The 26,928-nt window shown below is 39.8% G+C and overlaps 1 protein-coding gene and 1 pseudogene across 3 annotated transcripts in view; both read right to left on the reverse strand.

Moving 5' to 3' along the window:
• The window catches only part of DCAF5 (DDB1 and CUL4 associated factor 5), a 101,089-nt gene that overhangs the window by 19,987 nt on the left and 54,174 nt on the right, over positions 1 to 26,928 (reverse strand). For all 3 annotated transcript variants that reach the window (XM_072839058.1, XM_072839057.1, XM_072839059.1), the window contains one exon: positions 7,433 to 7,499. In XM_072839058.1, coding sequence (XP_072695159.1) covers positions 7,433 to 7,499 — 67 coding nt within the window. The remainder of the gene's footprint in view (positions 1 to 7,432; positions 7,500 to 26,928) is intronic.
• On the reverse strand, positions 19,786 to 20,397 carry LOC140639428 (mitochondrial carrier homolog 2 pseudogene; annotated as a pseudogene).

Here is a 26,928-nt window from a genome sequence, read left to right on the forward strand (position 1 = left end):
ACAAATCTGTGAGATTCACAGCTTTATTCCCCTATTTGGCTTTTAGAATCATGGCTCAACTGCCAGGCAAATACCCTCCAGACACTATATCAAAGAGTCCCATTCTGGAAAGGTAGCTGATCTCAAGAGGAGAAAGTCAATAGAGAATGTCCAAAATTGAAAATTCAAAAATATCATGAGTTTCAGGAAGAGAAAGGAATTGTTATATTTTTAAAAACTAAATTTTGCAATACGAATTTGATTTAAAAATTATGTACCTGTTTTATTTTGATAACAAGGAATACTTAATTATAAAAGTAGTGAAGGTTATGAAAAAAGAATAAAAGGAACAAAGAAAAAGGAAAGATATATGAACAAGGGAAAAGAATGTGAGTGGGTTTTCAGAAAAGTGGCAGGAAAAAAAAAAAAAGAAAAGTGGCAGGAAGGTTGAATTCCCCAAACGAGCCAAGGTTTATGAAAAATAATCCAAAAAGGTGCTTAGTTACATGCAGAACAAGATGATGATCAAGAGGACAGACTTACTGTGATAGAGTGATGATGCAATGTTGAAGGGTAATACAGAGAAAACAAACCCTTCAATTACCAGTTAGTGAATCCAACAAGAAAGATAATCACAAGGTCCTGTTCTTGTCTTGTGTACAAAGAAACCCAAGCATCAAGTAAAGAATGGGGATCCAGGACCAACCACAGCCCATGTGAAAACCATGGGGCTCCTAGCCAACTCTTAAGTATGAGCAGATCATGGGTTCTGTGGCCTCCAGAAACAGGTTATGTGATCCCGAGTGTATTTCCTGAAACACTTTGTAGCATACTTAATATCAGGGAGCCAAGATTTTCTCTGGTCTAGCCAGACTGTACTATATGTTGAGCTTATTCAGTTAATCCTTAAACAAGGGTAGAACAAACCTGGAGGAGAGAAATCAGTATAGCAAAGAAACTAACATCATTTTGTTTAGGAACTGCTAAACTGACGTGGGGGGTGGTGCTATCTCTAGAGAAAAAATCTAAAAGGAGACATGAGAACTACCTTCAAATGAGCAAAAGGCTATGAAGAGGAAGAGGGGCCATTCTCAGTAAGCCAGCACTTAACTACTGGGAAACACAGTAAGACTTATGGAAGAACTTTCTAATCACTGGAGTTACCCTGGAGCAACAAGCACTTTATCATGGTGGACATCCTGGCAGAGGTTTAAGTTATTCCTTAATAAAAGTGTACTTTAGTATATGTAAGTTATAACTCAAGAAAAAAATTATTGTGCGGGTGGGTATGTGAACAGAGAATTTTACAGAACAGTGATCTGGCCAACTACCCATGTAGTATCCCTGGGATGAATGCCAGGATGTCATGTTTTCCTCTTTATTTAGTTGAGAAAATTGTATTCCTATTGTGACGTAGTCTTGACCCATAGTTAGTTATTAATTTTTCTTCTTCATTGAGAAATTTTAAAAAAGGTACAGAACTCAGCACAAAAAGTGGAGCTTAAAAATGTTTAATAAGGTGAACACCCTTGAAACTGACATCCAGGTCAAAAAATGGAATTTTTTTCTGGCCATTTTCATGCCCCCTGTGCCTCATTCCAATTTTCCTCCCTCTAAATCAACTATTATATTGATCTCTGTATTAATCACCTCTCTGTGTTTTTAATAATCTTATTCATCCAAGTATGCATTCCTAAATAGTTTTGCCTGGTTTTTAATAGGTCTTTTGCATCCTAAACAATAGGTTTCCTCTTGTCCATCCTTTCCTTTTCTCATTAGAATATATTTATTGGAGAAAATGGGCTATCTGACAGTCTGGATTTTGTGGACTATATGCTCACATGTAGTACAATATGCTCCTCTGTCCTCAGTGCTTCCTGAAAACTGAAAGCTAGAGCCTGAGGTTTTATTCAGAGTTGTTTTATTTGGCAAGCTTATTAGTAGTATTGTGTTCCTTTTATCAGGAGGTACATAATGTCTAATTGCCTTTCTTTTTAAGATGTTGGCACCTGTCACTGCTCAGTATTTAGATGCATTAATTCATTGAGGGCTGCTGAATGATTGCATTAAAATTCTATTAATTTATTTTTTAAAAGTGTCTTTGTTAAATCTAGATTTTTGGTAGATATCTCCCCCCGATATAGAATTCTAGGTTGGCAGGTTTTAATTCTCTAAGCACTTTAGAGATATCATTCTATTACATTCTGGTTTCCATAATTTGGCCATCACTCTTATTGTTGCTCATTTATAGGTATTTTGTATGTTTTCTCAGGCTGCTTTTGGGCATTTTCTTATTATCTTTTGTTTCTAATCATTTGACTTATGATGTGTCTAAGTGTATTGTATTTATCCTGTTTGTGGTTATTGAGTTTCTTGAATCTGAGAATTAGTCTAGTTCATTTGTTTTAGAAAATTCTTTAGCTGTTATCTCTTCATATATTGCTTTTGCTTCATTTTCTCATCCTTCTGGGACTTCAATTTCATATACGCTAGATCATGTGTTCAACTTGATTCACACCATTCTGCTCTTTCCATTCTTTGTTTTTATTGTTCTTTGATATCTTTTATTGACCTGCCTTCTACACACCAAGCTGTTGGCTGTAGGTTAAACCCATCCAGTAAATTCTTAGTTTTAGATACAGTTTTCAGGTTTACTTATTTATTAAAAGATTTTATTTATTTTTTTCATGAGAGACATAGAGAGGGGCAGAGATATAGGCAGAGGGAGAAGCAGGCTCCCCAAGGGAAGCCCGATGTGGGACTCGATCCCAGGACCCTAGGATCACTCCCTGAGCCAAAGGCAGAGGTTCAACTGCTGATCCACCCAGGCGTCCCTAGTTTTCAGTTTTAGAATGTCTACATGATTGTTTTCTTTCCTTTTTTTAATATTTTATTTATTTATTTATTCATGAGAGACCCAGAGAGAGAAAGACAGAGAGAGAAGAAGGCTCCATTTTAGGGAGCCTGACCTGGGACTCGATCCCAGGTCTCCAGGATCAGGCCCTGGGCAGAAGGCGGCGCTAAACTGCTGAGCCACCAGGGCTGCCCCATGATTGTTTTCTAAATAGATTCCAATTCCCCACTGAAATTCTCTACATTTTTTTCCTATTTTCTTTATTATATTTATAATATTTAAAGTCCTTATCTGTTAACTTCAATATATGGATAATATTGTGGGTTGGCTTCTATTGATTATCTTTTTCCCTCTTGATTACTGGCCACAGTTTCATGCTTCATTATATTTTACCATATGCTAGACATGGAGTATAAAAGAAACATAGAGAGACTGCTATGGACTGAATTGTCTCCCTCAAGTACATATGTTGAAGCCCTAATTCCCAATGTGACTATATTTGGAGATAGGGCCTTTAAAGAAGTAATTAAGTTTAAATGAAGTTATAAGGGTAGAACTGTAATCCACTAAGACTGGTATCTTCCTCAGAAGGGACACCAATGATGTGTGTGCACAGAGAAAAGGCCATGTGAGAACACAGTGAGAAGGTGGTCATTTGCAGGCCAAGGAGAAAGGCCTTAGGAGAAATCAAACTTGCCAGCACTTTGCTCTTGTCTGTTTAGCCTCCAGAATGTGAGAAAATACATTTTTGTTGTTTAAGTGACCCATTTTGTGGGATTTTGCAGCCCCAGCAGACTAACACAGAGACTAACGCTGATTTCCTCCATATGGCATTTACCCACTGTACTCTTGAGAAAATAAGATAAGGGGTTGATCATCCTCAATCTAATCATGAGGAACTAGGTCAGCACTGGGTTGCTTCGCTAGTAGGAATACATCTACCTCTGGTTTTAGAGGTCTCAAAGATAAGACCTGAGGGTGGCTTGTTGCATGTGCCTTTCTCTAACTGGGGTTTGGGTCCTAAGCACAAGGAAATGACAGGATAGTTCACTTGGCCTTTCTGGTTCAGCACCATCCTTATGTGTAAGCCTCCTGAGGTTTTGTTTTTTTTTTTTTTTTATTCTCTACGTCCAATGTGGGGCTCGAACTCACAACCCCAAGATCAAGAGTTGCGTGCTTTACAGACTGAGCCGGCCAGGTGCCCTGCCTCTTAGGCTTTTAATGAAGAGTCCGGCAAGTCTCTGTTGTCCTCTGTTTTGAATGTTCCATCTTTTGGAGATTTTAAGCTCCACTCTATCCTCCTTTCCCTGGGCACATTCAAAATTTGGCAAAAGATCTGTGGAGCAGGCACCTCTCATTAGGGGACTTTGTCTCCAAAACGCTGTTTTTAGGTGGGCCTTGCATTCTGCCCCTCCAGCCCAGCACCATAGCTCCCAGGACAACGCCAGCACTCAGCAAATGTCGTACAAGGAAGATGGACCATGTCATTGGGGTATATCTAGATTCTTTTTTTTTTCTTTAAGATTTTATTTATTTATTCATGAGAGAGACAGAGAGAGAAAGAGGCAGAGACACAGGCAGAGGGAGGAGCAGGCTCCATGCAGGGAGCCTGACGTGGGACTTGATCCTGGGTCTCTAGGATCATGTCCTGGGCTGAAGGTGGCGCTAAACCACTGAGCCACCCGGGCTGCCCGTATATCTAGATTCTAAGGTCATCAACTCACACGGCCACTGCAAATTCTGATTTCTTCTGACCCCAGCAGCCTGCCTGTGGCAGCCCAATCTACAGCCTGTGCAGACGCCCCTAGGAAAGACGACAGTCAGCACCTTTCACTGGGCTAGGAAGGCTCTCCCTCAGAACTTGAGCTCTTTTAGCACACTTTGTTGTCGCAGCTCTCTGACACCTTTATGGCTTTTGTGATGTCATTTTTGTAGTTATTGTGGCAGGAGCTACCCACCGCATCCTCTGTGGGATCTGAATTCCTACAAGTCCTTTTCTAACAGAAATTTTACATTGTTCTTTTTTCCTCCTTGAAATAATATTTCCATATTACCTACCCCCTCCCCGGTTTCAGCTTAATATATTTTTGCACCTTGGAGGTTTTTACATCTCACAGTAATGTACCATGTGCTAGGGTTCAAATGGTCAGAAATCTATGGAGTATTTCTGGTTTTTCTGGGTTTTTGTTTTTGTTTTTTAAAGTGAAAGAAGGGTAAAGGGGAAGTGGGAAAGGAGAATGGGTACTTCCATTTTTGATTTTATAAAAGAATATATACAGAATTTGAGAATCTAGAACTTGATTCCTTTAAAGCAGCTTGCCTAAAAAACCTTTGGAAAGTCAAGGTATCCATTTCCCAGTTTTAATATTAGAATCCTAAATCAGCTACCAGGTTCCTGCCAACCCAAAGACTGTACAGATAATCATCTATACTTGAAAAGTCAGCCCACTGTGGCCCAAACCTTAAATCAGTACAAAAATGAGCTAGGGGAGGTAAAAAGTCTATAATACTATTGATAATTTTTCCTTATTCTCTCTTTATACAAACATGAAAAAGATTCCAGAGAATAGCCCCAGGGGAAGAGGGTTATCCACTTACTTTTTTTTTTTCTTTCTTTTAAAAGTTTTATTTATTTATTCATGAGAGACACACACAGAGAGAGGCAGAGACATAGGTAGACAGAGAAGCAGGCGCCCTGCAGGGAGCCTGATGCAGGACTCAATCCCAGGACCCTGGGACCATGACCTGAACCAAAGGCAGAGGCTCAACCACTGAGCCACCCAGGCACCCTGGGGTTATCCATTTTCTATTTTAAAAGTCACATTGACTTAATAATTAAAGCTTTTTAAGATCAGATAAAAGAGATCATTAAGCCCAAAGATTATTTCTCAGATAATAAATCTAGAAGATTGGGGGAGTGGGAAAGCTAATACATAACTACCTCTCAGGGACGCCTGGGTGGCTCAGCAGTTGAGCATCTGCCTTTGGCTTAAGGCATAATCCTGGAGTCCGGGGATCAAATCCCACGTCGGCTTCCTGCATGGAGCCTGCTTTTCCCTCTGCCTGTGTCTCTGCCTCTCTCTCTCTCTCTTTCTGTGTCCCTCATGAATAAATAAATATAATCTTAAAAAAAAAAAGAACTACCTCTCATGCTAGAATACCACTTTTGTTCAGATAGACTGCTGCTGTCCCATCTGGTTGTGCTTCACAGGTAAGCTGATTCATTTAATGCTTTCCAAATTCCAGAAGAGGAAAAAAAGGCCTTTTGCAAACTGTTTAGTAACCAGACCACAGTAATAGGATAGTTATGTCAAAAGTGGGCTTCAACAGTTTTGAATATTGTTTGGGAACAATATTGTTAATTCAGTAACAAGCGAGCGAACAATTTCCCTAAACTCTGAGCACTGGGCAAATTTTATGTAATACACTTGGCATAGTCCTCTATTACTTTCCTAATGGACATTTTCCAGTTTGATGCCATGTATCACCTGGAGCAGATGGCTATATTGAGCTGTCCTGAGAATAAAAAATAGACATTTTTCTACCAGTAGGAAGCAACCAGTGTAAGATTCAACTGAGCACGTGAGGACACTATTATCAAGAATGAAGAATGAGGGCAGCCCGGATAGCTCAGTGGTTTAGTGCTGCCTTCGGCCCAGGGCATGATCCTGGAGACCCAGGATCAAGTCCCAGGTCAGACTCCCTGCATGGAGTCTGCTCTCCCTCTGCCTCTCTCTCTCTTTCTCTCTCTCTGTCTCTTCATGAATAAATAAAATCTTAAAAAAAAAAAAAAAAAAAAGATCCATGCTGTTTGAAAGCTCAGATGGCCTAGATCCAAATTTATGTAAAATTGCAGACAGTTTTCAGAATATATCTAGAAAAAATGCAGAAATATTTCTTCCTAATTTCTCTGATATCTGGGGTCAGCTAAACCCCAGGAAGTGAACCTGTCCATCAACAAAGTTTCCTTTTAGTTAACATCATCAGGAAGGCCAAAGGAAAGGAAGAGACCTAACAACTCTTTGTAGAGTAATAAACAAGAATGTGTAAATGGATAAGAAAGGAAAACCAAGATTAAAAATATTCTAGGTATGAAATTGGAGAGAGGAAAATGGACATAATAAAGATCTATGAAGTCTAAGAAAAGTTCTTAGGAGAAAAAATCTGAGCATCACAATGTCAATAAGGGTCTGTATGAAGGTTAATAGTGAAATCTGGCTTCTAATTTTTGTTTAAATTTCCCTTGGCCGGGGATACCTGGGTGGCGCAGCGGTTTAGCGCCTGCTTTTGGCCCAGGGCGCAATCCTGGAGACCCGGGATCAAATCCCACGTCGGGCTCCTGGTGTATGGAGCCTGCTTCTCCCTCTGCCTATGTCTCTGCCCCTCTCTCTCTCTCTGTGACTATCATAAATAAATTAAAATAAATAAATAAATAAATAAATAAATAAAATAAATTTCCCTTGGCCACTTTTCTGATAAACTTACTATGTTAAAAGAAATATCATCCCTATTGCTACAGATCAGTCCTTTCAGGGCACAGCATGCCAAAGGTCAATAGAGCCAACATTAGCTGTAAGTTCATAGTAGGGATATACTCACCTGCTTCTGGATCTGCAGGAATTCTCCACATGTACAGGTTAAAGTCATCAGAGCCTGAAAGGATATACTGTTGGGATAAAAAAAAAAAAAAAAAAAAAAAAACAACAACAAAAAAACACACACATTATTTATGTCTTGATTTATAGATAAAGTACCTACATCTATCTACCTATCCATCTAGAGAAAGATTCTTTTTAAAAAAGATTTTGTTTCTTTATTCATGAGAGACACAGAGAGGCAGAGACATAGGCAGAGGGAGAAGCAGGCTCCCTGCAGTGAGCCTGATACAGGACTTGATCCCAGGATCTCAGGATCCGACCTGAGCAAAATGCAGATGCTCAACCAACTGAATCACCCAGGCGTCCCAGATTTTTTAAAAATAAATGAGACAAATGGGCATATATATATATTCATAAGGTACCACAAAGCAAATACCTTTTTAAAAGTATTTGCCAATTAAAAGGCTCGTTGGCAGGCAGCCCTGGTGGCTCAGCGGTTTAGCGCCGCCTTCAGTCCAGGGTGTGATCCTGGCGACCTGGGATGGAGTCCCACATCAGGCTCCCTGCATGGAGCCTGCTTCTCCCTCTGCCTGTGTCTCTGCCTCTTTCTCTCTCTGTGTCTCTCATGAATAAATAAATAAAATCTTAAAAACAATTTTTTTAATAAAAAGCTTGTTGGCTAAACTTCAGCAACAAAACCGCAAAGAACCTGATTCAAAAATGTTAGGTAAAGGACTTGAACAGATATTTCTCCAAAGAAAATATATAAATGCTTAATAAGCACATGTAGAGATGCCCAACATCACTAATTATTAGGTAAATGAAAATCAAAATCACAATGAAATACCACTTCACAGTCACTGGGATGGCTAATACCAAAAAACCCCCAACCACCCAACCAAACAAACAAAAAAACCCCCCAGATAATAAGTATTGGCAAGGATGTGGTGAAATTGAATCCCTGTGCATTGCTGGTGGGAATTTATAATGGTGCAACCACTAGGAACACATTATGGAGGCTCCTCAAAAAGTTAAACATAGAACTACCATATGATCCAGCAATTCCACCCCTAGGTATATGACAAAGAACTGAAAGCAGGAACTTGAGCTATCTATCCACTGATGTTCATAGAAGAATACTTAGAATAGCCAAAATGTGGAAATAACCCAAATGTCCATCAATGGATGAACAGATAAATAAAAATGTAGTATGTACATACAATGGACTATTATTCAGCCTTAAAAAGGAAATTTGATACATACTACAATATGGATGAATCTTGAATACATTATGCTAAGTGAAATAAGCTAGATACAAAAAGACAAAAATCATATGGTTCAATTTATATGAGATGCCTAGTCAAATTCATAGAGACAGAAAGTAGAATGGTGGTTGCCAAGAACTAGGGAGAGGAAGGATTGGGAGCTGCTATTTAATGGGTATGGAGTTTCGGTTTGGGAGGATGAAAAAGTTCTGAAATTGGATGGTGGTGTTGGCCATACAACAATTTGAATGTAGTTAATGCCACAGAACAACACACTTAAAAATTATTATAATGTGAAGTTTTGTTATGTGTGTGTATATATGTGTATATATATTTAAGATTTTTATTACTGAAGCATAGTTGACATACAATGCTATATTAGTTTCAGGTGTACAACATAATGATTTAACAATTCTACAGATTACTCAGTGCTCACCGTAAGTGTAGTTACCATCTGTCACCATATACCATGACAGTATTTTTGACTATATTCCCTATGCTATACTTTGCATCTCTCTGTGACTTATTTATAACCAGAAGTTTGTGCCTTTTAATCCCCCTCACCAGGCAGCCCTGGTGGCTCAGCGGTTTAGCGCCTGCCTTCGGCCCAGGGAGTAATCCTGTAGTCCTGGGATCGAGTCCCACATCAGGCTCCCTGCATGGAGTCTGCTCCTCCCTCTGCCTGTGTCTCTGCCTCTCTCTATCTTTCTCAGTCTCTCAAGAAAAAATAAATAAAATCTTTAAAAAAAAAAAAAAAATCCCCCTCACTTATTTCACCCATCTCCTCAGTCCCCTTCCCTCTGGCAGCCACCAGTTTGTTCTCTGTATTTATGAGTTCATATCTGATTTTGGTTTTGGTTTTTAGATTACACATATAAGTGAAACCTTATGATATTTGTCTTTCTCTATCTGACTTATTTCACTTAACATAATACCCTGTAGGTTCATGCACATTGCTGTAAATGGCAAGATCTCATTCACTTTTATGGCTGAGCAATATTCCATTTTATATATATATTACATACACCACATATATGCCACATCTTCTTAACCCATTCACCTATTGATGCACACCTGGGTTACTTCTATAGCTTGGCTACTGTAAATAATGCTGCAAAAAACACAGGGGTGCATATATCTTTTCAAATTAGTATTTTCATTTTCTTTTTTTTTTTTTTTTTTTTTTTTTTTATGATAGTCACACAGAGAGAGAGAAAGGCAGAGACATAGGCAGAGGAAGAAGCAGGCTCCATGCCCCGGGAGCCCGACGTGGGACTCAATCCCGGGTCTCCAGGATCGCGCCCTGGGCCAAAGGCAGGCGCCAAACCGCTGCGCCACCCAGGGATCCCCGTATTTTCATTTTCTTTGGGCAAATACCCAGTAGTGGAATTACTGGATCATATGGCAATTCTATTTTTAATTTTTTGAGGAGCCTCCATACAGTCTCCACAGTGATTGCTATGTTATGTATATTTTATTACAATTTTTCAAAAAAACATCTAATGCAGAACAAAAAATTAGGAGCTTCCCAGAGGTCTTTTTTTAGCAAGTATAAGCATCCTTGCTGTCAACTGACATCTCTGCACAAGAAACCATCACCAACCTAGCCATGAGTTAGTGCCAAGAGCATAAGCAATCCCCTTTTATGTGGCAACTTCAAACTACTTGATCTCAGATTTGACACTGAGCCAAACTGATTCTAATTAGGACTTATAAAAGCATCGTCTAACATTGTCTAACAGCAACAAGTCAGTAACCCTGACAGCTCGTTTATTTGCAAAGATGAACAAAAGTGTACTTTAAGTTGAAGTCAGCACTACTTCCTGCCTTTTGGGGTCATCTTATTTCCCTAGAAAAAGAAAGGCCTACAGTTTTCTTTTCCCTTTTTAAAATTTTTATTTAAGAGAGGCGAGGGGACGAGGGAAAGAGAGAGAATCTTAAGTAGACTGCACACACATGAGGCTGGATCTCACAACCCTGAGATCATGGCCTAAGCCAAAATCAAGAGTCAGATGCTTAACTGACTGAGCCACCCAGGCACATCAGGGCCTACAATTTTCTAGAGAAAACTTCTTACTTAAAAATGACACTGTGAACAATTCCAAAAACTGTTAAGTTCAACATACACACAACCTCATACCTAATGTAAATACTTTACAATAATTAGAAATCAATTCACCAGTCTTCAAAATACTTGTAGGAACATGAGAAAGGAGCAAAGAAAGGTATGTTTAAAAGATAAAGAAAATGCTATCCACAGAGTTAGGTGATTTAGCCCAGGGCACAGTGAGAAAAGAAATGGGTCCAATTTCCTCATCTGGTTGCTCTGCTCACCGTTATTGTCTGAATGTTTGTGTTCCCCACCAAATATACATGTTGAAATTCTAATGTTCAGTGATGGTATCAGGAGGTGGGGCCTTTGGAGGGTGATTAGGTCCATGAACAGAATTAGTGCTTTTTTTTTTTTTTAAAGATTTAATTTATTTATTCATGAGAGAGAGAGAGGCAGGCAGAGACACACGCAGAGGGAGAAGCAGGCTCCACGCAGGGAGCCCGACGTGGGACTCGATCCTGGGTCTCCAGGATCACACCCTGGGCTAAAGGCAGGCGCTAAACCCCTGAGCCACCTGAGTGTCCCAGAATTAGTGCTCTTAATGAAAGACCCAGCAGAGGTCCCCAGGTGCCTTCCACAATGTGAGGACACAGAGAGAAGTCTGCAGTCTGCAACTCGGAAGAGGGTCTTCACCAGAACCCAACCATGCTGGCACCCTCAATTTGGACTTCCAGCTTCCAGAACTGTGAGAAAGAAATTATTATATTTATAAGACACCAATCCATGCTATTTTGTTCTAGCAGCCATAATAGACTAAGACATTCTCTGAAGCTCACTTAATTCTAAGATTCCATGCTTACTCTCTGAAGGAAGGGTGGAAATCAGATCAGAGCTAAAAGTATTTAAGCTGCTGGCTCATGGTTACCTGACAAATCACTACATAAATACCCTCAAGATAAGGAAACCCAAAGACAAATCCTACAGGACTGCAATTTAAAATTTTCCTTAACAACATAAAAAAAACAACTTGATTTTAGAGACGCCTGGGTGGCTCAGTGGTTGAGTGTCTGCCTTTGGCTCAGGGCAGGATCCTGGGGTCCTGGGAACATCCCACATCAGGATCTCCACAGGGACCCTGCTTCTCCCTCTGCCTATGTCTCTGCCTCTCGGCCTCTCATGAATAAATAAATTTTTAAAAATAAAAAAAAACCCATTTGATTTTAAAAATGGGCAAAGGACTTGAATAGACATTTCTCCAACGAAAAAAATATACAATGGTCATATACAAATGGCCAATAAACATATGAAAAGATGCTCAACATCACTAATCATTAGGGAAATGCGTATCAGAACCACAATAAGAGGGATCCCTGGGTGGCGCAGCGGTTTGGCGCCTGCCTTTGGCCCAGGGCGCGATCCTGGAGACCCGGGATCGAATCCCACGTCGGGCTCCCGGTGCATGGAGCCTGCTTCTCCCTCTGCCTGTGTCTCTGCGCCTCTCTCTCTCTCTCTCTCTGTGTAACTATCATAAATAAATAAAAATTTAAAAAAAAAATGTTTTAAAAAAAAGAACCACAATAAGATACTATCTCACGTTCATTAGGGTGGCTCATCCCTAAAAAACCAGTTAAGTAGTTCCTCAAAAAATTAATAAAGTTACCACATTATTCAGCAATTCCACTTCTAGGTAAATATTCAAAAGAACTGAAAAGAGGATCTGTATGAGATATGTGTATATCTATGTTCATAGCAGCATTATTACAGTAGCCAAGAGGTGGAAGCAACACAAGTATACATCAACAGATGAATGGATTTTAAAAATGTGGTGTATACATGTAATGGAAAATCATTCACCCTTAGAAGGAAGGAAAATTCTGACCTGTGCTACAACATGGATGAATCTTGAACATTAAGTGAAATAAGCCAAGCACAAAAAGACAAATACTGTTATGATTCCACTTATGAGGTACCTAGAGTAGCCACATTCATAAAGACATAAAGTAGAATAGTAGTTGCCAAGGACTATTCCTTGGGAATAAGAGGGGAAGAAGGAATGGGGAGCTTCTGTTTAATGGGTGTGAAGTTTCAGTCTAGGAAAATGAAAAACTTCTGGTGAAGGATGGTGGAGATGGTTTACACTATGTTGTGAATATACTTACTACAACTAAAGTATACACTTTTAAAGCTTCCTTAAAATAAGAAAAAAAGAAAAAGTGAATCCTTGCTGCCCTGACTTTAGGATTCAGCTAGTAACTCCCTGTAGTTTATGACACTTTCCTCATTTTATGTTAGGAAGCTGGAATTTAGGAGCCCAAGGGCTTTCCTCTCAAACCTGTTTACAAAACCACCTACTAGTTAGGGGGCAAAATTCATTGATTGCATACTAACTGGGCACTATGTGCCACATACTCTAGGACTTATGAAGACATGTAAGGTAATACCTGGGTTTCCAAGGAACTTAAGGTAGAAAATATACATGTAGGTACACAACTACCATGCCAGGAAGTAGAAATCACTAGGTGCCATTATGACAAATAAGATGCCTGGTGATTTACAAAAAAGGCAAAGCAGAATAGATTTGCACATTGAGCTGACCTTGGGTAAAGACATGAAAAAGTGGGCACCTGAGTGGCTCAGTGGTTGAGCATCTGCCTTTGGCTCAGGGCATAGTCCCAGGGTCCTGGGATCAAGTCCCACATCAGGTTTCCCATGGAAAGCCTGCTTCTCCCTCTATGTCTCTGCCTCTCTTTCTGTGTCTCTCATGAATAAATAAATACAATCTTAAAAAAAAAAAAGATGAAGATGATGTGAAAAAGGTGAAAGGAAGGGGCAGAGAGAAAGCAATGGGTATCGTTTCAGCAGAAACAGGAAGCATGGCATAGCTCAGTCCTTGAGACCCCGCTCATATACCTGGAGTATGTTAAGAAGCCTTACTGCTTCATATACGCTACCTGATTTCCAACGGTCAGTATCTGAATCAAGGCCTAGGAGACCGCAGGCTGCTCTGATGAACAAACACTTCTTGGAAGCACCACCAACCAATGACTGATGGAAGTGGGTGTGTCGATATTCTAGCTTCCTTGTTCCCCAGGTGGGTAACTCTTGACATGTGTGTTGAATATTCTCTCCTCTCAGGATCAAACTCCAGTTGCCCACAGTTGTCGCTGGCTCACTAGATCACCCTTCCTTTCCCTATCTTATTTCCTCACTCTTCTAGTATTTCTTGCATTTCCAAATTAACTGTGTGCATCTGAAACTTGAACCCAAAATAAGACACATGGGGAGACAAAACATAGGAGAACTATCCACTGATTATTTGTATATATGATACGTACCTTATTTATTACTACTCAGCATCTCATTTCATGCTCTATGTTTAAATGAGGCTTAAGACTTTGTATAGAAGTCCTGCTACCCTGTCCCCCACCCAATACCTTTCTCAAACTAAAACAAAAAATAAGTATTAAAAAAAAAAGTGGGGAAAAAAAAGTGAGACAAGGCTAGGTTTATCAGAGGTTTACTATTTTATAGTGAAGGATCAGAGCTTTCCTTTGCTCAGCTATTCAGCAGAGAAAGTCATGAAAAGGTAAAAGGGGACTCCCAGACAGAATGCTGACTCAGAAGACTGCCTTAGAAGGAAGTAAACTCCCACAGAGTTAAGGCCTCTGGGATTTAATAGGACAGCTCCTAAAATATGTAGAAAATGCATACAATGTACAGGCTTCCCCTCAGGGATAAGGGCAACTCCTGACCCTCTCTTCCTCTTGGAACCATCACAAGGGAACAGCTTGGGATGCTTTCCAAGGCAGGGGTCTTGACCCACTGCCGTCTAGTCAGACCGTTTAAGTGTTCACACACACTGGAATCACAAAACTGCCCTGGAATTCATTTATGGCATGTCATGGTTGTCTGCTGGGTCCTTTCCAGCATTAAAAGTTGGCTGCCTGGGATACTGCTGACTGTGGGAGACTGAAATAAAAATGAGTTCATCCTTTATTCATTAAACAAATATTTATCCAATGTCTACTATGTGTTGGGCACTGCTCCAAGGAAAGAAATATAGAATTGACCAAAAAAAGATGCTGTCCCTGCCCTCATGAAGCTTCTTACATTTTATTGGGTGAGGAGAGAAAGAAATTACGTGCACATGTAAAGTGAGAAGAGAGTGGAGAGAGGGGAAAAAAGTTAAGAATACGCACCCCGATGTTTATAGCAGCAATGTCCACAATAGCCAAACTGTGGAAGGAGCCTCGGTGTCCATCGAAAGATGAATGGATAAAGAAGATGTGGTTTATGTATACAATGGAATATTACTCAGCCATTAGAAACGACAAATACCCACCATTTGCTTTGACGGGGATGGAACTGGAGGGTATTATATGCTGAGTGAAGTAAGCCAATTGAGAAGGAAAAACATTATATGGTCTCATCAATTTGGGGAATATAAAAAATAGTGAAAGGGAATAAAGGAGAAAGGAGAAAAAAATGAATGGGATATATCAGAAAGGGAGACAGAACATGAAAGACTCCTAACTCTGGGAAAACGAACTAGGGGTGGTGGAAGGGGAGGTGGGCGGGGCATGGGGGTGACTGGGTGACGGGCACTGAGGTGGGCACTTGACGGGATGAGCACTGGGTGTTATTCTATATGTTGGCAAATTGAACAATAAAAAATAAATTTATAAAAATTAAAAAAGAAGAATACGTATTTGTGTCTGATGGTAATAAGAGTTATAAAGGAAAATTAAACTTAAGAGGTCAGGACATACAGAAGGTGCTAGGGGTTGGTTATTTCTGTTTTATATAGACTGGTCACAGAAGGTCTCTCTGATAACATGGCATTTTTGAGAAGAACTTAAATGAGAGAACAAGTTGTATGAGTATCTGGAAGAGTCCTCCAGGAGAGGGGACAGAGTTCTGGGCTATTTAAAATATACAGTAGCCAAAAGAGCTCTTTTGTCTTTTTTTTTTTTTTTTAAGCTTTGCAAAAATACAGATTATTTCAGGCAGGCTGAATGCACAGTATGTTTAACATCATTAGAGCTGTTGAAAATGCTCCCCTCTTCTAAGGCTGTGTTGGAAGGGCCAATCTTCTCCCAGGCCCTGCTAAATCTATTAGTGTTCAAGAGGGCAATTTGGGGCACTGCTAGTCTTGATTGGCTTTCTCACAGATATTTAAATATTTGCTGTGGGATACAAGGAAAAATGAGCAAGAAAACAAAGAACAAGTAGTGTCAACACCAATCACTACCAAAAGAAACCCAAAGTGCATAATTATATTCAAATTTAGAAACACTATAATTATTTGAATTAACCAGAAAATTGAACTTCACCTCAAGTGGTGAATTGAAGGTACAGGGTTTTCTCCCTCTTTTCCTTTTCATCTTGATAGCTAATTTCAAATAGTCTCTGCATATTCTTACCCAGAGAATCTGGTGTTGAATCTGAGTAAAGGCTTCTGGCCTAGATAACAGAATGGTTCAGCAACAGATAACCCTTTAAAAATAGGTAAACCATAGAAACCTAATAGAAAAAATGCACCAAATTCTCACACTTAATATTTATGCTCCCTTTTGTGATAGAAGACTTCACAAGCAAAGTTCACATTATTTTTTTTAAAGATTTTATCTGAGAGAGAGGGAGAGAAAGAGAGAGTACAAGGAGGGGGAGGGGCAGGGGGAGTAGCAGGTTCCCTGCTGAGCTGGGAGTCTGATGTGGGGTTTGATCCCAGGACCCTGGGATCTTGGGATCATGATCTGAGTCGAAGGCAGATGCTTAACCAACTGAGCCACACAGGCTCCATTTAAAACACTACCATGAAAAAACTTTAAGATTGTTCAATTTTTAAAAAGCAAAAACTAAAGAGGTGATATTAAGTTTATGGCCAAGTGAGGACATGAATATAAATAATTACTTTCTCTCTTAGTTCTTTTCTTTGACTTTATTCTAAACAGTGAAGGGGTAAATGACAAATTAAAAACTCACTTCATATGAATCTTTAACTTTATATCCTACTGAGATGAATAGGGCAGGGCTCCAAAGAAGGAGAAAAAATATTTTAGATAGTCTATTACCTAGGCAATTAAAGGTCCATTTCCCAAAATACTCTAGATTGCAGGGGGGAGGTGGGAGATCCACACGCTATTTCAGCTCAGAGAGGGGGAGATAAAGTTAATTTTAATTTGGTTTCGTAAGACGGTGACACCAATATAAAAATGAGCGTTAAGTTGTACGGGTTCATATCATCCATAATCCTTCCCAGCTGCCCACAATGGTTAAAGGTTGCCTACATTCTGATCTATCTCACTGTTCATTCATTCTGTAGTCCAAAAGGACGGCCTGTTTACTGATCTTGAGGCAACCTAGTTCTAAACAGAGCTAACCTGAGGCCAGTGCATTTTACCTAATCCTTTTATCTAATCCACTATCTCTATGGAATATTAACTTGGTCAAACAGAGGGACACAATAACTGTTCTTCTCAACAGATTTCAAGAAGAAACCACCATCAACATGAAAGAAAGATTACTGCATTAGCACTCTGTCACTGTCTCATTTGCCCACATATCCTTGTCAATCCATTAACCATTATAGAAAACAGCCATTTACCTAACACTTCCACTCTCTAGTAGGCTGCTGCAATGTCCAGTGTCCCCTCCAGAAACTCCTGATGCTTTCATCTTTTAGCATTCTCAAATTACACAAGCTTCGAGAAAGATCTTTTTCTATTTGCAAAGGCATTTTGTTAACTGAATACCCAAAGAAGCCCATGCGCCTAAATACAGAGACCGCCTTTAGAGTCACCAAGTCACAGGAAATTTTAAATAACCTAAAGGTTCAAAGAGGGATCTAAGCATGGCCTGACCTGTCACAGCAAAACTTCTTACTAAATAGAAAGTTCTTAAAAAAAAAAAAAAAAAAAATTGAGGAGGGGGATCCCTGGTAGCTCAACAGTTTAGCGCCTCCCTTTGGCCCAGGGCGTGATCCTGGAGACCAGGGATCAAGTCCCATATCAGGCTTCCTGCATGGAGCCTACTTGTCCCTCTGCCCCCACCCCCTGTCTCTCATGAATAAATAAATAAAATCTTTAAAAAAAATCAAAGGAAAACAAAAGAAAACCCAAATTTATTAGTTATCTTCTAGCAAAGCAACTATTTTTTTTCACGCTAATGCTTTTATTTAAACATGTTACAGATAACCCTATTAACAGTATTCTAAGGCCTCACTGGGTTTAGAAACATAAACAAAAACTGTCCCCTCCCTCCCAGCGAAAGTCCACATAAAAACAAGAAAAGGTTCTACATGGCAGGACGGATAGGCCATAACCTGATGTGCTCCAAGAATAACCCATTAATGTCTTAACAGGTCTTTTGGTAACAGAAATCTCTGTCAGCTTCGTATCTCTCTAAGTGTATGTATATGTATGTGTAAGTGTGTGCCTGTGTGTTTGCACAGCATGTGATATTCCCAAACATCTGTTGATAAAGAAAGGAACATATCAATCAGTTACCCCTCACTGAATAGCGATCAACTCACAGTTCTCTCCAAAGCTCCTCCCATAGTAATTGATTAATTATTCTCCAGTAAATGGCATGCCTGTCTAATTAACTGTATTGGATAGAAAAACCAGATGGTTCTCTCTAGCCTAGATTAGTAACAGTAGAGAAATTGCTATTTAAATCAAACACAACTCTTACTTCTCCTTGACCTTTTGCCAGAAAGGGAAAAAAAAGTGAACAATTTTGTGACGTGCTGCTTTCTAGAAGACTATTTCCAGAAACAGGTTTGCAATTAGTATATAATATTTGTATCATTTATACCCAGTTCCTGCCACAAATGCCATCCAAAGCAATCCGGGCAATTTTGCTTTGGAAACGGCCAAAGCCACAGGCTTATTTTATTTGTGGTAGGAGAAGTAGAATTCTGTTGGCTCCCAAAAAAAGAATACAAATATGCATACCCATAAGACTACCACTATTTTTTGCATGTAAAGTTACATGACTCTTGCTTCTTTGGACCACTTGCCATTTCAGCTCCATTAGGCTTCTGGAATTCTTTGGTTTATTAAAATAACTAACTCTTATGGGTTCTAAGTAGAATAAATTCTATTAATAAAGAAATGTTCCATAAAGAGAGCCAATAATAGTCAAATAATCAGTAGGGAAGAAATGTAAAAATGCTCTAAATCTCCAACAGCTGCTTATAACAAAGTAGCTTGCCTTACTTAAAGATGGATTTTTATTTGGCAAAACTCTTTTGGAAAACTAAGCAAGATGGCAGGCAATCAACTCAATGGCCTTCAGCACTGATCTCTCCTCTGTGGGCCTCAGTTGTTATATTTGGGGCCTGGGCAGTGTAGAGATAGCATCACTTATTTCAGTCCGCATTTATCACTCATTTCAGCCTGCATATGAGTATTTATACTCTTCATTCAAGCAGGGGTCTCCAAATATTCACAGGAAGAAACATTACTTTCCTTTTTCTCCAAAGTTGGAAAATACTTGAAAAAGAGGCAAAGGTACTGAAAGTAAAATCTCTAAGGAGGATAGGGCAGGTAGAGCAGGAAATATTATACTCTGTTCTCTTCATGAATATCTACCAGCAATTTCCAAGTACAGCCCAGCCTCCAAGGCAGGAACTATACATTAAAGGAGAACTGTCATATGTTGTGTCACCAGATCACATCAATTCCTTTTGTTCCTAAGAAGAAATCAGCTCACCTGAGTTCCTTCTCAGCTAAACATTTATAAACTAGATCATATATAGCAGACCTGCTATACTCCAAAACCTTTTTAGGCTTTGCAAGCTCTAAAACTGCATCAGTAAATGGACTAAAAGATCTAATCCATGGGTTAAAATCTTAGTCCAGGATTGCTAACACCCAAAACCTCTAGGTTTCAGGAATTCCCTAAACTCTTTAATTTCATATACAAAATGAGGTGCGTATGTACATTTTCCTGAAATAAGTGTTCATAGCTTTTAGATTTTCAGAGAGGCTCGGGATTCAAAAAGGGTTATACACATGGCTGATTTAATAAGTTATTTTCTTTTTTCCCCAAGATTAAATGCTAATTTAAAAAAGCGCACCACACAGTATAGAAATCAACATTCTCTCCCATAATTCTGTGCATCTGGGACTATAGAAATGTCACTGTCCCTGCCCCACATCTTCAAATTAACATTCTCAGGTCACAACAATAAGTCTTCCCAAAAGGGACCTTCCGGAAAAACAAGCTATTTCCTCAGCTCATATTTCCCTCTTTTTGTAGCATGCACCAGCAATCTATCCAAGAAGTATACATTGGGGAGTAAGGAGGGGATCCACCAGCAAGCCCACAGTTGTTGACAGCCATAATATTAGAGACAAGCACAAAGGGATAGGTCAACGTACTGGCAAAAAATCCTGTGACAGCTTGGGAATAACTCATTTCACTCATGGTAGAAACCCCACTGTCCAGTGCATAGGTATTGACGAGGTAGGCCAGTGAGTTACAGAGCCACAAAGAAATGATCTCACCTAGGGGACAAGGAATAAGACCTGCAAAAAATCCTAGGATGCCCTCTTCACGATAGATGGTTACTATGGAGTCATAAAGTCCACAATACTTGGATTCTCTGCCAATGAATTGTACCATAGATCTCAGTGTGATCACTGCAGAAGACAGAAAAGATTTTTAAAACTACATTGAGATAAATTTTGATAGCCCGTAGAAGGGATGTGTGATGAGGGTAGCAGCAGAACTGGCCATCATTTTTCAAGTTGTCTCCTTGATAACTTGGTCGAAGGAAGGTGTGACTTCTTTCTGTACATTTCCAGAACCTAAATCCTCAACCTTGTCACATTCCTGGTAATGCTATAAAACTTTACCATGGACCACAGTTCCAAGGACACCTGAACACAGTCTTGGGAGTTAAGCCTGTGAACAACCCATGCTTCCCATCGATGCTTGCAATGTGCTGAGCATAACAAAACAACCAGGAAGCTGACATGCTTGCCACCCAAAAATATATATATATATTTTTTAAGATTTTATTTATTTATTCATGAGAGACACACAGAGAGAGAAAGGCAGAGACACAGGCAGAGGGAGAAGCAGGCTCCATCCAGGAAGCCCGACGTGGTACTTGATCCCAGGTCTCCGGGATCACGCCCTGAGCCAAAGGCAGATGCTCAACCGCTGAGCCACCCAGGTGTCCCACACCCAAAAAATATTTCGTCCTGTTGTTGGAGGAAGAGGCTCATATCCCACCTGGATGAGCACCTTCACATACATGAGCGGCTGGGATAGGATGCTGAGGCCAGAGCCCGGGAGCACCTGACTGGCTGCGTCCACCATGATGGTGGATGGACAGACAGACTGAGCCACCAAGCGACCACAGACGGACAGACAGACCGAGCCACCAAGCGACCGAGCCGCTCCCAGATCACGTGCCAGGGCTGTCGGCTTCACTGGCCCTACCGCAGCACCCGCACTCGCACGCAGCGGTGGGCACCTCCCCTCCCAGGCCCTGCCCACCACCCCTAATAAGTTATTTTCATACTAACTTCTCTCTATAAAGTAAGTCTTCTAAATAATTCACCTAAATAACATATACAACAAGGAATTCCTTTTCCTCCTTAACCCATGGAAGATGCTACTAAAACTTGCTCTGTAGAACCCAGGTGGCAGCATGTCTATGAGGAAGAGAAGAGAGCGTGATCACAGGCAAGAGACTGAGTCTAGTTCTCCTTCTGTGACTGATGATATCTGCTGTTTCAAACACTCTAGGCCTCAGCTTCTCATGGGAGTAAAGTCTGTCACTGGGAGGATTCAGCATGAAATGAAAGTGCTTCAGAAGCTAAAAGGCTAAAAATATACAAGATACAAAAGAAAGACGAGGGATCCCTGGGTGGCGCAGCGGTTTGGCGCCTGCCTTTGGCCCAGGGCGCGATCCTGGAGACCCGGGATCGAATCCCACATCGGGCTTCCGGTGCATGGAGCCTGCTTCTCCCTCTGCCTATGTCTCTGCCTCTCTCTTTCTCTCTCTGTGACTATCATAAATAAATAAAAATTAAAAAAAAAAAAAAAAAAGAAAGACGAAGAGAAGAAAATATTGCCTCAAGTCACAAAGCAAGTCAAAGGATAGACCCCAAGTGTGTACCTTTATTTCAGATAAAGAAGAACATATGGCATGCCACACCCCCAGTGAGCTTAATCAAGGCTGCACGGAGTTATAAAAAGAGCAAAGTTAGAACTTTATAGGGTGCTTCACTGGCCCAGAGCACACTTACTGGTGAATGCCTGCACCTCTGCTATACCCATATAATGTCAACACAGAAAGTTGAGTGATGATGTAATGTCTGAGGCCAGGCCACATATTCAAGGCCATTTTGTTTGACTCACAGGTTACAAGTCAGCTCTTCTCTCCAGGGGATGAGTTAGGATGATTTCGTTCTCATGATTTTGGGGACCTTGCCATCTATCAAGTTTAAAAGAAAGACCTGTATAAGTCATCCCAGTGCTCAGACCCTCCAATGCTCAGCTCTTTCGAGAAAACTTTTTCATACTTTCCCTTTCCTTCCGCATCCCATTTTCAGCAAAAGACAGGAATTATAAGGCCAAGTCTTAGGTAAGACCAAAGCAAAAGGAGATTTAAAAATTACCACACTGTCCATTTCCAGGCCACATATACCTGTTAGCCTGAAAGACTTACTTCCTAGAAGCCTGAGCTCTGCTGGACTTTCACAATCTAGGGCAAGAACCATATAAGGAATTGTGAAAGAAAGGGAACAAAAGCCGAGTGCTGCCTTACAAGTGTGTGCCAGAAGAGCTAGCAGGTGGAAAATTGGCCTTCTTTTTTAACCCTGTTAAGAGATTGGCTCACTGAGTATGCAGAGGGGAGTTGGAAACTGGAGAGACAGAATGTACCCAGTCAGCCTTCAGGGAGACAAGGAAAAACAAAAAATCCAAGTATGATGGTGATAGCAATGAGGAGACCCCTTGGGTTCAGGCGGCCTCCAGAGGAAAGAGTGCTATTTTATTTATTTATTTTTTTAAGATTTTATTTATTTATTCACGAGAGACACAGAGAAAGAGAGAGGCAGAGATACAGACACAGGGAGAAGCAGGCTCCATGCAGGGAGCCCAATGTGGGACTTGATCCCAGTACTCCAGGATCACACTCTGGGCCGAAGGCAGATACTCAACCACTGAGCCACCCGGGCGTCCCAAGAGTGCTATCTTACTGCAAGATTCCTCAGCATACTTTAAGACTATAAGGTGGGCTGGTTTAAAAAAAAAAAAAAAATTAGCTATATTTGGGCTAATTGTTTCTGTTGATGCTCAGCCAATCTGATGTCACTTAAGCCACTTTATCTGATGACAGAAATTATTAAACTTGAATAATAAAAAGATTATACTAGAAATAAACAAACTGTATTTTTGGCCAAAAGTAGGGAAGAGATTGTATATAGGCTTTATTTATTTATTATTTATTTATTTTTAAGATTTTATTTATTTATTAGAGAGAGAACACAAGCTGGGGGGAAGACAGAGGGAGAGAGAGAAGCAGACTCCCCACTGAACATAAAGCAGGACTGGATGTGGGGCTGGATCCCAGGACCCTGAAATCATGACCTGAGTCAAAGGCAGATGCTTAACCGACTGAGCCACCCAGGCACCCCATATATAGGACTTTAAATGAAAATCCTGGGGCCTGTGGCTGGCTCATTCAGAAGGATGTGTGACTCCTGATCTCAGAGTTAGGAGTTTAAACCCCACCTTGGGTATAGCGATAAATAAATTTTAAAAAATTAAATTTATTATTATTAAATTTATTTTTAAAAATAAAAATTTAAAATTATTTTATTATTATTAAATTTATTTTAAATAAATTTTAAAAATTTTTAAATAAATTAAAAAAAAAGATTAAAAAAAACTCAAAGAGGTTATTATCTGGCAGTCATAGGTCTACCATAGCATCTGACACACAGCAGATGCTCAGTAAATATCTATTTTCTTAATTTAAAAGATAGGGGGAGGAGGAGGCATGACATTAAGGGTTCAGTAGGAGACAGGAAAAAGGAACTTGTCTCCACTCACCTATGAATTAGTGACAGACCAAGAAACTAAACATGACAGAAAAATATTATGCGGAAGCCAGTCTCTACTGCTTCTCAGTTGTCTCTACTGACAACTCAAAAATCTGGGTTCTAGTCTTGGCTCAGCTACAAACATGTATATGTCTTATGTCCCCAGTGTCTCTGAGCCTCAGTTTTCTTTCTTGTCTGTAAAAGGAGGGTTATACAAAATGATCTCCAATAGCTCCATGATTAGAATTCATCTACAATGAAAAAAAAAAAAAGAATTCATCTTTTTTCATCAATGACAGCAGTGAACACAGGGGAGACACAAAGTAGGCTCAGCCTATTTCACACACTATATTCCCAGAGTCCAATTTTCTGAAATGTCAATTTCATTTTGAGGCTGAAGAAGTACCAGTGAACCTAGGCTAGTCTAAAAGGAAGTATAGGCTCTCTGGCACAGTTTCTGGGTCCATTTGTGTAGAAAGACTAATCTCACTGTAATTAAAAGCCAGAAGACTGTCTTAGTGTCTTTCTTGACCATGTTCATTCCTATTATGGAAATTCTCAGATTCCTCTCTGGGATGGTTACCCAGCCTATGACTAAATGAAGAGTTCCAGAGCACAGAGCCTCCAGCTGTGGGCATACTCGAAGTATACAAGAACAAGTGCAAATATAAAGACCAATATAAGGAAAGAGTAGGCTTTGGAATTTGAAAGCCACAAAAAAGATCCTGTCTGGACTAGTCAAAGAATATACACGTCAGTCCTGCAGATCATACTGCAACAGTGGCAGCTGCTGCTTTAGCTCTGAGTGTGGAAAGTCAGAGCCTATAAATCATTCTGAGAGACATGTTCCAGCAATGAGACTGTAAGTTTGGCCTCCTGTGCAGCACTTAGACAGTATAAGCTCAGTAGATTAGTCTCATTGAAAATCTATTACTTAATTCATCCTTATAAAGCCCCTAGAAGTTGAGCAGGAAAAAATGGTACTTATCGATTCTGATTTATAGTTAGAGAAGCCTTAGGCCCAAAAAGCTAAAAACCACACATTGACCAAAGTATTCAAGATCTGCTTCAACAAATATTTATTGTACTCTCACTGTATGCCAGGTATTGGAGACAAGACAATGATGAATTAGCCACATTTCATTTCTTAGTCCTCAAGGAATGAACAAATAGCCTAACGTAAATCTCTGCACTTCCTGTTCCCTAGGTTATATACTTTTGATAATCTATATGGGGACTATGAACAGACTTGAAAGATTTCACCTCTGAAATGGATCCAAAGTTAGATTCAATAACTTTGCATTCTCTGTCACAGAAAACTACATAAAAAAAAAAAAAACAAAAAAACTATCTAGTTTATAAGAGAAGTTATAGTATCCATAGACTTCTCCCATAGGATAAAAATCACACATAAGAGGCGTCTGAATGGTTCAGTTGGAAGAGTATACCACTCTTGACGTTGGAGTCATAAGTTTGAGCCCCATGTTGGATGTAGAGATTACTTACATAAATATTTTTGTAAAAACACACAATAAATTAGTCAAGTCTGAATAGAAAAATTCAAAAGCCAGCCAATATTTTTACCATTATATATAACCTTAAAGGCAAAAATAACTACATCTGATTGTACAACAGGACAACCTTCTCTGGTTCTGCCTATGGCAATACCTGTCCCAGTGTATCTGGGCAAAATGGGTTATTGTAATCTAGGACAGAGGTTCTCAATCAGGGGAAATTTCCCCCCAGAGGACACTTGACAATGTCTGGAGACATTTGTGGTGGTCTGGGGGATGACTGGGGGAGACATTATTGGCATCTAGTGGGACAGGCCAGGGATGCTACTAACTATCCTGTAATGCACAAGAAAGCCCCACAAAACATATAATTATTCAACCAAAATGTCGATAGTGCAGACGTTAAGAAACCATGGTCTGGGTGTTCTATACATTGGCTAGAGGCTTATACTCTGGGTCTTTTAAGGGCTCCATGCAGACAGGTTTTGGCTGCTAATACAGCAACTGAAAGAAAATTAACATCTATTTTCCTTTACATCTTTCACCTTTCTCTCAGCCCCCATAATTCTGGTAATAAAGCCTAATAAACCATTACATTTAGTGCCTGCTTTTTATTGGTTATTGAAATAAGAATCACATGCATTAAGAGATTGACAGAAGATAGAAAATCCATGTAAAAGCAAGGAAGAAAGGCAATAAGGAAGAAAGGAAGGGAGAAAGGGAGGGAGAGGCTTGGTTGTCATTTCCACAGCTAAATGAAACTAAATCAACCAATCTAAAGAGTAGACAATGATCTGTTCTGTTGTGAATCTGATCATGTCTAGAAACTGCTTCTTCCCACCCAAGAAAACAAATAGCCTATAAAAACTAAGTCATTCAAGCATTATGGCTTCTTTAAGGAGACATCACTTATATAACTGAGGCCACCTAGTGGTTTCCATTGTGGATCACAGCTAAGAGGGCCTTAGGATTCTGCCTTCAACATAAATTCTGATTTAGATATATATTCTCTATTTACAAAAGGGACATCCCTAGTCTAGACAACTTAAAAGATATTTTCAGTTTCTTTAACATTTAACTCAATGCAACAAGCGTTTATTGTGCTCCTATTGCATATATTAGTCTAAGCTCTGATATTGGGGAGCATATAACAATTCCAGTTGAGGAAGAAAAATCTTAACTTCTGCCTTCAAAGAGCAGGGTCTTCACAAGTTGCCCAAGAACTGTTTTTTTAACGTCCCTCACCCACAAAAAAACTCTAAAGAGGTGAGTACAGCATGTGAGAATTACATCACAGATGATGATGAGCCTAAAGAGAACACTAAGCATCAGCAAGAGACTAAGTTCTCTCTTTCCAATCTAGATGTGAAATAGCATAAGGTTTGTTCTGTTTGAAAAGAAAAAAATCTATTTTTTTATTTGATCAATGCTTTCTATGTTTGTCTTTACTCAGTTTGATTATTGAGACCAGTCTAACTGGTCCACTCACTGACACCCACTTCAGAACTTCTATGGCCAAGACAGACAGGTGCAAGAATGCCAAGCATGTTTTTATACTGCCAGCTCTAAGTCAACATCAGTATCTCAATTCCCAG

Source organism: Canis lupus, chromosome 9 (assembly GCF_048164855.1).
Source record: "Canis lupus baileyi chromosome 9, mCanLup2.hap1, whole genome shotgun sequence".
Taxonomy (NCBI): Eukaryota; Metazoa; Chordata; class Mammalia; order Carnivora; family Canidae; genus Canis; species Canis lupus.